Source organism: Chelonoidis abingdonii, chromosome 9, assembly GCF_003597395.2.
Source record: "Chelonoidis abingdonii isolate Lonesome George chromosome 9, CheloAbing_2.0, whole genome shotgun sequence".
Taxonomy (NCBI): Eukaryota; Metazoa; Chordata; order Testudines; family Testudinidae; genus Chelonoidis; species Chelonoidis abingdonii.
This window is the reverse complement of record NC_133777.1, coordinates 22,040,847-22,054,196: the sequence shown is the minus strand read 5'-3', so window position 1 is coordinate 22,054,196 and position 13,350 is coordinate 22,040,847. Positions and strand designations below refer to the sequence as shown.

At 45.1% G+C, this 13,350-nt stretch overlaps 1 protein-coding gene across 5 annotated transcripts in view; it reads left to right on the top strand.

The window, feature by feature from the left end:
* PARN (poly(A)-specific ribonuclease) overlaps positions 1 to 13,350 on the top strand; it is a 139,197-nt gene that overhangs the window by 50,287 nt on the left and 75,560 nt on the right. Inside the window, exon 21 of one of the 5 annotated variants that reach the window (XM_075069267.1) lies at positions 490 to 695. The exons of the other annotated variants lie outside the window; for them this stretch is intronic. Within the exon in view, the coding sequence (XP_074925368.1) occupies positions 490 to 524 (35 nt within the window). The 3' untranslated portion in view covers positions 525 to 695. Of the gene's footprint in view, positions 1 to 489; positions 696 to 13,350 lie in introns of those variants that run through there. 5 annotated transcript variants of the gene reach the window in all.

The window sequence follows — 13,350 nt, the reverse complement described above, 5'->3', positions numbered from 1 at the left end:
TTGGATCTTGTTATACCTTGTCTGCTAAATGGAAGATCCTTTCATAGTCAAATTTCTGTTCCCTAATAGGTATTTAGAGATTGTGATCAAGTTACTCTTCAACCTTCTGTTTAATAAGCTAAATAGATTGAGCCCCTTGAGTTTTTTTGATAAAACAAGTTTTTCCAATCCATTAATCATTATTGTGGCTCGTCTCTGAACCCTTACCCATTTTTCAACATCTTTCTTGAATTGTGGACACCATAACTGGACACACTATTCCAGCAGTGCTAGCACCAGTGCCAAATACAGCAGCGATAATTTATTCCTATTCAGTATTCCCTTGTTTGTACATCAATGGATCACATTAGCCCTTTTGACCACAGCGTTGCACTGGGAACTCATATTTAGCTGACGATCTGCCATGACTCTCAAGTCTATCTCGGAGTAGCTGTTTCCCAAGATAGAGTCCCTCATCCTTTAAGAATGGCTTGCATTCTTTATTCCTAGGGTACGTCTGTACTACCCGCCAGATTGGCGGGTAGTGTTCGATGTATCAGGGATCGATTTATCGCGTCTCATCTGGAGGCAATAAATCGATCCGCTAATCGACACCCGTACTCCACCTCGACAGGAGGAGTAAGCGGAGTCGACGGGGGAGCCGCGGCAGTCAACTCGCCGCTGGGAGGACAGCCAGGTAAGTCGAGCTAAGCTACTTCGACTTCAGCTACGTATCTTAGTTCGAACCCCCCCGTTAGTGTAGCCTAGGCCTTAGCTGTATGACCTTACATTTGGCTTTATTGAAATGCACATTGTTTGCTTATGCCCAGTTTATAAAGTGATCCAGATTGCTCTGTGAGCGACCTGTCCTCTGTTATTTACTACCACCACCCCCCCCCCCCCGTCTTCTCTGGCAACTTTATTAGGCATGGCTTTTAATTCTAGGTCACAGGGAAGAAATGTTAAATAGCATAAGGCAAAGAACCAGTCCTCTCAGGACACTGTTGGAAACCCACTCAATTACTGATTTCCTATTTAAAATTTTGAGACCTGATAGCCAGTTTTTAATCCATTTAGTTTGTGCTAATGTTTATTTTGAGTCATTCAAGTTTTTAACCAAAATATCATGCAGTACCAAGTCAAATGCCTTACAGAAGTCTATATTAGATCGATACTATTATCTTTATCGAACTTTTAATCTAATCAAAAACATACCAGGTTACACAATCTGTTTTCCATAAATCTCTGATTGGTATTATATTAGCCGCCTTTTTTTCTTTTTTAATTCTATTATTAACTATTAATTTTTTATTTTCCTTTCTTTTAGTTTGGCAAAGGTCAGTATCATGCTGATAGACCTGTTGTTGCCTGGGTCGTCCCATTACCTTTTTAAAAATATTGTCACAACATTTGCTTCGTCAGTCCTGTGGAACTTCCACAGTATTTGAAGACTTAATGAAAATTGGCATTAATGGTCCAGAGAGCTCCTTGGCCAGCTCCTAAAATTCTTGGATGCAAGGTATCCAAACCTGCTGACTTGAAAGTCTCACTTTTAGTAGCTATTGTTTAATATCCACCTAAGATACTATTGGAATGGAAAGTATAGCCTCATCACATATAAATACATCTGACCTTTTTCCGAATACAACACAGCAATACACCTCTACCCTGACAGAATGCGACCCGATATAACACGAATTCGGATATAATGTGGTAAAGCAGCGGGGAGCCCCGGGCCCTTTGAAATGCCACCTGAGCCCTGCTGCCAGAGTTCCGGCGGTGGTTTAAAGGAACAGAGGCTCCCCACAGCAGCTGGAGCACCAGGCCCTTTAAATACCCACCAGGATTTTTTTTTTTTATAGCTGCTTTCAACTTCCCCTCTAAGCCAGGTGCTTTTTATTGTTCATGGCTTTTTAATAAAATTTTCCCAGTTATTCATGTTTTTCCTTTTGAAATATATTCTCCCCTCTGATTTGACTCAGTTGGTATTAGCTTTGTGAAATTGGCCGAACTATATTTTGCTGAACTTACTATGTTTGCGTATAGCAAATGCAATCAAGTCATGATCAACTGCACCTAAATGGCTAATTTTTAGTTCTGAGTGTCATAGTTTCAAGAATTTCTTTGCAGCTCTCCTCCTGCAGTTTCCGGGATCTTTGTTATGAAATAGTTCTGGTGGTGGTATGTGTCCTCTGTGCTTAGAGCCCAGTGCACAGTGACGGGTCTCTTTGTACTTGATATTTGCAGCAGTGCTGTGTTACAAGTTGTGTGTTCCTGGAATATAACAAGGATGCTATTGTATTGCAATTTATGGAAATAATATCCAGTTTGTGTTTAATATGGGTTATCCTTTAGTCATGTATAAAGAGCTAAAAGTAAGGTGAAGCTTCAAAAGAAAATTCTTGGTCTTATGAAAAAAATTTAAACACTTTTTTTTTTTTTTTTTTACTGCTACATTTCTTCAAATATAATTTCTATTTGTTAAATAATAATTTCTTTGCCTACGAAACAGTCTTGGTTTCCTTTCAGCAAAATATTTCATTTTCCTACTTTACCTGCTGTGGCTTGAAGATGCTGCAAGGAAGGCAAAAAACTCCCTGGTCCTCTGCCAATTGACCCATGGGTGAAAAAATGAGAGTTCATTTTGGGGGGGAAGGATAGCTCAGTGGTTTGAGCATTGGCCTGCTAAACCCAAGGTTGTGAGTTCAGTCCTTGAGGGGGCTACTTAGGGATCTGGGCTAAAATCAGTACTTGGTCCTGCTAGTGAAGGCAGGGGGGCTGGACTCAATGACCTTTCAGGGTCCCTTCCAGTTCTGAGATAGGTATATCTCCATTTATTATTATTTTTGCATGAGTGTTCAGATATACTTATTTGTTTATAGAATTCTATTGAAAGTGTATAAAATTGTTACATATATCATATTTAGATCCTGGATGATCTGTCTTGTCTTCCTGAAATACTTGTATAATCTAGTTTTTTTTTTTTTGCCTTGATATTTCTTGCTTTTTTAAGAATGAAATGCTTGAAAAATATACTTCCTGAAAAATGTTTCTGATGACTTATACTCTTCAGCATCAGGCTTTGTAGTAGTTTTGAAACATTTTTAACTAGGGAATGATTGTCTTTTTTTGTATTCAGAGTCCAAATCAGAATACTTTTGGTAAAGGATAAACTGCACACTTCTTGGTTTTTTTCCCTCCCAAACATCTTACTCAAAAGCGTTTTCTTTAAAAGCAGGCTTTGTTATGAATTCTTTCTATTGAAGCAGCATAGCCATAAAACTTACGGCAACATAAGTTGTAAATGAGTAGCTGACCAACTTAAGACTCGGTATTATATAAATTGATTAAAAGGAAAATGAAAGTCAAGGCTGCTAGACTGGGTATTTACTGTGAAACCCCTACAACATATTTGATCAATGTTAACTTCTTGAATCATCTTGACACTTCTTAAAGCACTATGTGTTAGTTAAAATCAGGACCCAGGGGTCCAGGAATGTTTCTTGGAAGATCTAAGCTTGTAGCTATGTATTTCCCTTGACCTTGGGTTCTACTAAAGCTTTCCTTCCTCTGATCTGTAGCCTAGCAGTTCCCATAGTATGTTCTGTGGTTCAGAGAGCACTTGCCAATAGTCCACAGATAGCTGAGTGTTCACGTGGTGCTGACTCCTTTAAACTACATTTGCTCCAGATAAGCAATTGTTGTAGTAACTACAAGGATGTTCAGTCAACATCCAGAAGATATGGCTAAGAGGTAGTTCATGGTAGTAAGTTTGGGTGGTCCTTGGTCTTGCTCATGCAATGGCAATGTTCGTTAGAGGGTAGGAATGTGATCCTACACCAAAAGATTTCATGCTACCCCAAGGTTTGTGGTGGTGAAATTATGCACTGCTTTTCATGTGGAGTTGAGAAGTTCACCTCTGTTTCTCTAGGTTCCAGGCCTTAGGGTGTGTATATATAGAACACAAACAAGGAGCCTGGCTGTGTTCCCTTTATTTCACCTGAGTTTTACCATAAGGCACTGCCAGTATACCACTGGGTGGGCCTTTGTATTCCGGACTGCCTGAATTTGGAGTACTATAAAATCTGTAGAAATTTCTAGAAGCTGGTACTCCAGGTTGCTGAACGTAGCTTACCAGGACTTTACTTTCTAGTTTCTCAGAGACTAAAGCATAGGATTTTGCTTGTGAACTTTATTCTTACTAGAAAAAACATCAACTTAGAAACCACCAAAACCCTTATTCTCCCTAATTCACATACCTCCCTTTAACATTTAGGGCAAGTCTACACTACAAAATTAAGTCAATTTAAGTTATGTTGACATACAGTCACTGCAGTGATGAAATTGGTTTAGTATGTCCTCACTAGTTCCTTCTGTCGGTGGTGCACATCCTCAGCAGGAGCGCTTGCACTGATTTAACTGTCAGCATAGGACATTGTGGAGGACTGACAGCCAGAGCCCCGCTGCCTGGGTCTGATGTAAGTAATGCAGTGCAGGAGGGGAGGGATAGCTCAGTAGTTTGAGCATTGGCCTGTTAAACCCAGGGTTGTGAGTTCAATACGAGGAGGCCACTTAGGGATCTGGGGCAAAAATCAGTGCTTGATCCTGCTAGTGAAGGCAGCGGGCTAAACTCTATGACATTTCAAGGTCCCTTCCAGTTCTAGGAGATAGGTATATCTCCAATTATTTATTTGTTTATACGCTGACATTGCTTCAATCCAAGTACATTGATTTAAGTGCTATGGCTCTCGCAGAGGTGGAGTTAAGTCAGTGTAGTGGGCGACTTACATCGGCAGAAATAACATTGTAGTGTAGATGCTTACAGCATTAGGTCGAAGTAAGGCTTATGTTGGCCTAACTCTGTAGTGTAGACCAGGCCTTACTAATGGCAAATGTTGCAGCCATAGGTTATAGCCAGTAGGGGTTATACTTTCATATCTATGAACAGTGCAATAAACTTTCAATTTAAATAGAACAGTATTGTTCACAGGTGTAGTTGGTGCTATAAAACTGTAACGTAAAATCCCACTGACACAACAGGACACTTGATACTTGGAAAGTATCAGTGCTAAGTGTTTCAGTTTAGAGCCTATCAGATAAGCATTTCAAAGCATTTTAATCTAAGCCTTTCAGCATCCTAGGGTTGTTATATAGTAGTACTTCTGCTTTACAGATGGTAGAAACTGAGGGACAATGAGATTGTGACTTGCCAAAAGCCCCCAAAGAAAGTCAATAATAGTCATAGAAGTAGTAAATCTCATCCCACTACTAACAACTAAACAGTCCATTATTTTTAAAAAAAAACAATGTCTCTGATTTCTTTTTTAATAAAATCTCTTGTTTTGAAGAGCTCCAATACAAGGTTTCTGATGGAAACACCTGAAAATCTTTCAGGATCAGCCAGCCTCTGCAAAACTTAAAGTAGTAGAGGAAGCAGATTTAGATTTTCTAAGTTTAAAAAAAAGATTCATAGATTTCAAGGCCAGGAGGAACCATGGTGAACATCTAGTCTGACATCCAAAATAATTTCTGGAGGTTATCTTTTAGAACAACAGCCAGACTTGATTTAATAGTTCAGTGATGGAGACTCCACCATGACCTTGGTAAATTGTTCCAGTGGTGAATTCCTCTCACCATTAAATTTAAAGCTTATGTTCAGTATGAATTTGTCTAGCTTCCATTTCCAACCATTAAATTGTGTTACGCTTCTCTGCTAAACTAAAGAACCCGTTATTAAATTTCTGTTCCCCGTGTAGGTATTTCAAGACTCTAATCAAGTCACCCCTTAACCTTCCCTTCGTTAGACTCAAGAAGCTCAATCCAGTTAGCTTATGCTATAAGGGATGTTTCTAATCCTTTGTCATTCTTGTGGCTCTTTTCTGAACTCTCTCCAATTTATCTACAGCCTCTTTGAATTGTGAGCACCAGAACTGGATGTAGTATTCCAGCAATGGTCTCACCAGTGCCAAGTGCGGAGAGGTAAAATAACCTCTCTACTCCTACTCGAGATTGTCCTGTTTATGCATCCCAGGATCATATTAATTCTTTTGGCCACAGCGTCAGACTGGGAACTCGTTCGGGTGATTGTCTACTCCAACCTCCAAATCTCTTTCAGGATGTCTGCTTCCCAGCATAGTGTCCCTCATCCTGTAAATATGGCCTACATTCTTTTTCTTCGAGAGATGTCCCTGTGGGTGCTATGCTCCAGGTGTTCGTGCACTTTCAGTCGGAGATTTTTACAGCAGTACTCACATGGGCCGCGCACGCGTGGTGCCTGCCCCATGTGCCAGCTGTGCCTCAATAGTGCACAGCCCAGGCTCCTCAATTCCTTCTCTGCTGTCCATCACCTGAGATGGAGCTCAGCAGTCTTGCTCAATTATTTTTTTGCTTTAGATAAATAGTTTTTTATACAGTTTACCTAGTTTTTTTAGTCAGCTAAGTTTCATTTCCCCATTCTTAAACAAACAAATCCCCTTCCCAGTTTTTCTCTGTTAGTTTATACTATGCCTGGCTCGCCAGCTTTTAAGAGATGCACTCCGTGAGAGAGGCCATCCATATCTCTGATGGCCATTCTCAATGTGTTCTCTGTTTTGGGGGAGTCCCACATCCCCCCTGCAGTAAACTGAAGGCTAGGGTATGAAAGGATAGAGACCTGAATCTTCTAATGGAGCTGCCTCTGACCCAGGTCAGGAGTCCTACTCAAGACAAAGCCTGCTTAAGTCCACTAAGGACAAAAAAAACAGCCAGCTTCATCACAACATGGAGACAAGCCAGCATCCAAACAGTCTCCGACCAAGTCTGTGTTGTCAATGCCGACCGCTCCACGGCTAAGCACATACGATGCTCTGGGCAACTCTGGCACCGTCCGTACCCCAGCTGCTGCCGGTACACACCTCTCTGGTAATGAGGCTACAGGTTTAAAGTTGCCTGCTTTTTCTAATATGGCACTGCATAGCACTGCAAAGGACTCGGTGCCAACTCAGCTGAGCCTGCCTGTGCTGCACATAAATATGGTTGTTGTCCTGGTACCGACACCTCAACCATCTATGACTCCACATACTGCGCCGCACCAGTTGGCACTGGCCAACCCTATGCCGGCGCCGCCGCCGCCGTATCCAGCGCAATATATTCCAGCTCCTTCTACCTCGGTACCACAATTTATTCATTCCAGCTATTTGCTAGTCTCGCCAACTCCAGATTCCCCATTACTTGGTACTGATCTCTCAGAAGAACCATCAGCACGGCACCGACAGCTATCCCCTATTCCCTGTCACTTTTCTTGTGATGAGGACAATGAAGTGGAGGGAGTTTTTTCACCACACCATTCCTCCCCCCTTCATTCTCCTGCTAGCATTGGACCAAGAAGATTGAAGTCCTCATATTCCAGGGACTTACACCCTGGTATGGACACCTGTGGATGAGACCGCCCAGGCCCTTCCATGGACAATGGCATTACTGGAACTTGTGGGGTCCTACAGCAGGCATCACAGTAGCTGGGACACTAGATTTTCTCCTGTACCTGTGCACACTTTTGTAATGGATTCACAAGAGCAACCTGCAGCAGTGCACACAGATGAGGAGGCACCTGAAACCTCAAATAATAATAGTTCATCCTCTTCACTGGATGAGGCTATTATGTCCTCACCTCCAACTACAGCTGATGATGATTTTCTTCATTTTCAGGACCTCTTCTAAAGAGTGGCTAATGAGCTCAAGATAATTCTGGAGGAGATGTCGGAGACTCAGCATTACAATATTACAACCTTGGACCTCATCCAAGATCACTCTGCTTATTAATGGAGACATTGTGGAGCCTGCCAAGAATATCTGGCAAACCCCAGCCACCATACCTCCTACCTGCAAAAGGGCAGACCGGAAATACCGTGTCCCCTCCAGGGGTTCAGAATTCCTTTTCACACACCTAGCACCAAATTCACTGGTGGTAGAAGCAGCCAACCAAAAGAACAGCAGCGTTTCCAGTCCACTCCCTGTGACAAGGACAGCAAAATAATGGACCTACTTGGCCACAAAGTTTATGCATCATCTGTGCTACAATTTGGAGTGGCAAACTACGCAGCCCTAGTGGCCAAATAGGATCACAGAAATTACGGGAAACTTATGGATTTTTTTAATGACATCCCAGAGGACAAGAGACAACAATTCAAAGCAGTGATCTCTGAAAGGCAGATTATTTCCCATATGGCACTGCAGGCTGCCCTTGATGATGCAGACCCAGCTGCCAGGTCCACGGTGATGGTTGTAGTGATATGTCAAGCTTCATAGTTTGCCTCTTCTTCTTTCCCATGTGAGATACAAAACACTGTAGAGGTTTTCCCCTTCGATCATGAGAAGTTATTTGTAGCAAAAACCAACGAGGTGCTGCACACGATGAAGGATTCCAGAGCGACGCTCAGATCCTTAGGCATCCATACACCAACAACTAGGAGCAGTGGAGACAGTGCCTGATCCACACAGGGGAAAGGATGTTTATTCTCACTGCCCTTTGGCTTCTCAGCAGCACCCTGCATCTTTTCCAAGATTCTCGTAGTGGCAATGGTGCACTTATGCAAAAAAGGAGTCATAACTTTTCCTTACCTGGATGATTGTCTGCTCAAGGTGCAGACTCATGAGGAGGCCATCCAAGCCATGCAGATGACCATTGAATGCTTCCAGGGTCTTGGCCTACAAATAAACAAAAACAAATCCACATTAACTCCTACTGAACGACTAGAGTTCATGGGCATTCACCTCAATTCCATAACCGGACTTGCATCACTCCCATCCTAAAGATTCAACGCCATAAAGAATCTTGTCACCAAGTTGCAGAACAGTCTGCAGGTCACTGTGACTTTCTGCAACTTCTTGGACATATGGCCTCTTGCACTTTTGTGGTCAAGTATGCATGCCACTGCATGCGGTGCCTACAGGGTTGGATGACCACTGTCTAACGACCAAATGTGCATGGTCTAAACAGACTTTAGCCATACCTAACAAAGTCAAGGACTCACTCCCATGGTGGACTCTTCCAGACAACCTCTGCTCCAGAGTCCCATTCATGCAGGAGTCCCCCTCCGTCATAGTTACCATGGATGTTTTCCTCACAGGCTAGGGGGCACACATGGCACAGCACACCACTCAGGAACTCTGGTCCCCTACAGAAACCTCACTACACGTAAATCTTTTAGAGCTCCAAGCGGTCCGTGATGCCTGCCTCCAATTTCTCCAATGCATCCAGAACTAACACATCAGGATCGTGACCGACAACATCGCCTGCATGTTTTATGTAAACAGACAAGAGGGGAGCTTGTTCCCTCTTGCTCTGCACAGAGGCTATGAAACTTTGGGATTGATGCCTCCAACACAATATCCAAATTTCAGCCTCCTACCTACCTGGTTCATTAAACACCACTGCAGATGAGCTCAGCGGATCTTTCCCCCTAGATTATGAATGGGAGATAAATGATATCATCCTACACAACATATTCAAAATATGGGGCTACCTGCAACTGGATCTTTTTGCAACCTCAACCAACAAGAAATGCCTGGAATTCTGCTCTAGAGCAGGCCTAGGAAAGCACTCAATGGGAGATGCGTTCATCATCAAATGGAGCAACAATTTCCTATACTCATTCCTCCTGATACCACTTCTTCACAGGGTATTACAAAAAAAATACAAGCAGAGAGGGCCAGGGTCATGCTAATGGCCCCTACGTGGGCCCAGACGGGTGTGATACCTATTTGTAACAGGATGTCAATTTGTCCGCCGATTCCACTCTTTTACCCCCCTCCAACCTGTTATCACAACATGGATCAACTATACTACCCCAACGTAATGGTGCTGCACCCCAAAGCATGGCTTCTCAATGGTTCTCTAATGAGGAACTTGACTGCTCTGAACAGGTACAAAGAGTACTGTTACATAGGTGGAAAACAATCCACACATACCATCTCCATAAGTGGACTAGGTTCACTCACTGGTGCTCTGCCAAGGAAACAGCTCCTGCTTCCTCCCCTCTTTCATTAATACTAAACTATCTGGGCTCTCCTTTATCTCCATAAAGGTGCATCTACCAGCAGTTATGGCATTTCACAGTAAGATCAGTACTATCTTTGCACACCCCATCACAAAGCGATTCCTCAAGGGCCTCCAGACCCTATACCCAGACATTAGATGATGCACTCAACCTTGGGACCTGCACTTAGTCTTCACATGCTTGATGCACCATCCCTTTGAGTTACTTACAATATGCTGCTTCCTACATCTATCCATGAAAACTGCATTTTTAGTTGCCATTGCATCTGCCAGGCATGTAGGAGAACTTGGAGTGCTTATGGCTGACCCACCGTATACTGTTTTTTAACAACAAAGTTGAGCTTCGAATGCATCCCAAATTTCTCCAGAAGGTGCATTGCTGTTTCCACCTCAATGAACTCATCCATCTACCAACCTTCTTTCCTAAACCACATATGAACACTTTTGAAGCAGCAATGCACATACTCAAGGTGCTCAGAGCATTGTCCTTTTATTTGGATAGAACTAAGCCCTTTAGGGCTTCCCCTAAACTTTTCATTTCAGTCACAGAACAATCCAAAGGCAAATCCATTTCTATCCAGAGAATATCCAGTTGGATAGCAAACTGCATCTGCCTATGCTACCACTAAAGAAGATGAATCCTCCAACTTCTGTTAGGGCCCACTCCACCAGATTGATGTCAATGTTTGTGGCATTCTTACATAACATTCTCCTCACAGATTATTTTCAAAGCCGCCACCAGGGGGTTGGAGCATATATTTTGCTAAGCATTATGCTCTTATTCAGGGACCCCGACCAACATTCAAATGGGCTGAGCTGTGCTGTCTGCAGCTTTCTAACCAGACCCGAAGTCCTTTCCTTCTTAGGAGATACTGCTTTTCAGTCACCTGGAGTGGAGCACCTATAGGGACATCTCTGTCTCAAAGAGGAAGTTACTGACATATGCAGTAACTGACGTTCTTTGAGATGAGTGTCCCTGTGCTCTGCTACCCACCCTTCTGCCCTCTACTTTGGAGTTTGGAACGGTCTCGGTTGTAGAGAAGGAACTGAGGAGCCTGGGCCATGTGCGTGCTATTGAGGCACAGTTGGCATGTGAGAGAGGCACCATATGTGTGCGGCCTGTGCGAGTACTGCTGTAAAAATCTCCGAGCTAAGGCGTAGGGGTGCACCAACACCTGAAGTGGAGCACTCACGGGGACGCTCATCTCGAAGAATGTCAGTTGACCGATCATGTCCATTCCAACCAGGACTGTGCTTTTCCCTTAGTGTCCATTTGGTCGGCCTGGGCGCCCCCCAGAGTGGCACCCTCATGGTGCCAATATAGGGCCCTGCTGACCCTCCACCTCCTCAGTTCCTTCTTACTGTTGGTGACAACTAGCTGGAACTTTGCTCACTCCGGTAGCAAGCGATTTAGCAGTATCTGATAGCATATTGTGTATATAGTTTCTCAATTAGTTATAGTCTTTCTTTATAGTTATATTAGTTGGTGCCTGGGTCTCCAGGATTTAAGCTCTGTGAGGCCTGTGGCAGGTTTATGCTCAAGAGTGATCCTCGCTCTTCCTGCTTGCAGTGCCTTGGTGAGAGTCACCAGAAGAAGTGCCATATCTGCAAGCGTTTCCGTCTCAGAACCCTCAAAGACCAGGAACAGAGACGCCAACTTCTGTTGATGGAGGTGTCGTTGAAGGCACACTCCGATCTGGGACCCACTGAACTGGCCCTGAGCATGTCCTCATCGGTGTGCAAAACTGCCCCAACTAAGGACTCTAAGGCCCCCTGGCACCCTCACGGCTTGGGCCATAAGAAGTCGGCCTCAGCATGGTACCGCTCTCCATCTCCGGTGCTGGTAAAGAAGAGGCGGCTGGTGCGGGGTCCATCACTCCTCTCAAAAACTAAGGGGTCTGCACTGTCCACGAGTGTGTCAGGCCAGATCCGCTCCTCCTTGCTTCCGCCCAGCGTCTCGTCGGCTCCTGCTCCAGCCGGGATCCAGTTGAGTCTGAACTCTCCTTGATCCCCAGACTGCCAAGGGGACATACAGAGGCGTTTGAGGTGGCCACAGACCAGATGTGCCTCCCAGTGCCGTCCTCCCCACAGAGGACGGACAAGTCGCCAGTGACCACGTGCCCCTCGTTCCACTCCAGGGGCAAGCCAGCTATGATGACCTGCCATTCTCCATCACTGGCATCCCTTGCGCAGACTGAAGGGCCACACCGTTCCCTGGCTTTGCGGCATCACTCGCCACCAACCCAGGGTACTGCTCCTCTGTGGTCCTCCTGCTCGGAGACTGTAGTCTCTTATCGCTCCAGCAGATCGTGGAGCAGGAGGTCCAGGTCTCGACAGAGTCACCAGCCATACCCGGCACCGTGGCAGCAGCAGTGGCAGCCATCTGCTCAATGGCCCTTCTGGACACCCTGGTCTTACTGCCAGAGCCAGGGCTAAGTCCATGGTCCGCGATCCAGGACTGTTCCGGTGTCTTCGCGTCTTTCATGCCACAGACAGCGCCAGCACCACAGTCATCCAAAGGAGCGTCACTGCTGGCACAGACCACTCTGGCACCATGTCTCCAGGCAACAGCACTGTCAGGGGCTCCAGCTTCAACCCCCTCTGGCACCGTTGGGTTCAGCACCGCCAGATTTATCAGCTCCAGTGCTGAATCCCCCATCAGCACTGGTACCACAGCTCGAGTACCATGTGCTGAGGGACCCCAGAGGGGCCGAGGGTAGCTACTCATTCTCGTCTTTGACTGATCAAGCGGTCACAGGGACGTGGACGGCCTCAGCTCTCAAGAACAACTGTGTTCTCCAGCAGCTAATGAGATGGGCGGCTCAAAGCCTGAGGATACAGGACGAGGAGGTGGAGGGGGATTTGGACCCTGTTTTGGACATCCTTGCTCCCTCCAACCCATCCAGGGTTGCTCTGCCACTGATAAAAACAGTAGTTGTCTGCCACAGATTTTTGGACATGTCCTCTGCTTCTCTGGCCCCTACAACAAAGAGAACAGACAGTACGAGGTAGTGCTGCTCGAAGGGGTATGAACACCTTTATACCCACCCTCCCCCAGACTCGTTGGTGGTCGATGCGGCCAATCAGCGAGCACCAGGGGTTCCAAGGCTCCACCCCTAAAAACAGGGACGCCAAGAAGCTGGACCTATTTGGCCGAAACGTATATTCGACCGAGGCCTGCAGCTCTGCGTAGCCAACTAGCAGGCCATCGTGAGCTGCTACAGACATAATACCCACTTGGCAATGGTTAAGTTCGTGGAGCTCCTGCCTCAGGGCTCTCAGGTGGAGTTCTCTGCACTTGTGGAGGAGAGGAAGTTGGTTTCCCAGGCGCCTGTGCA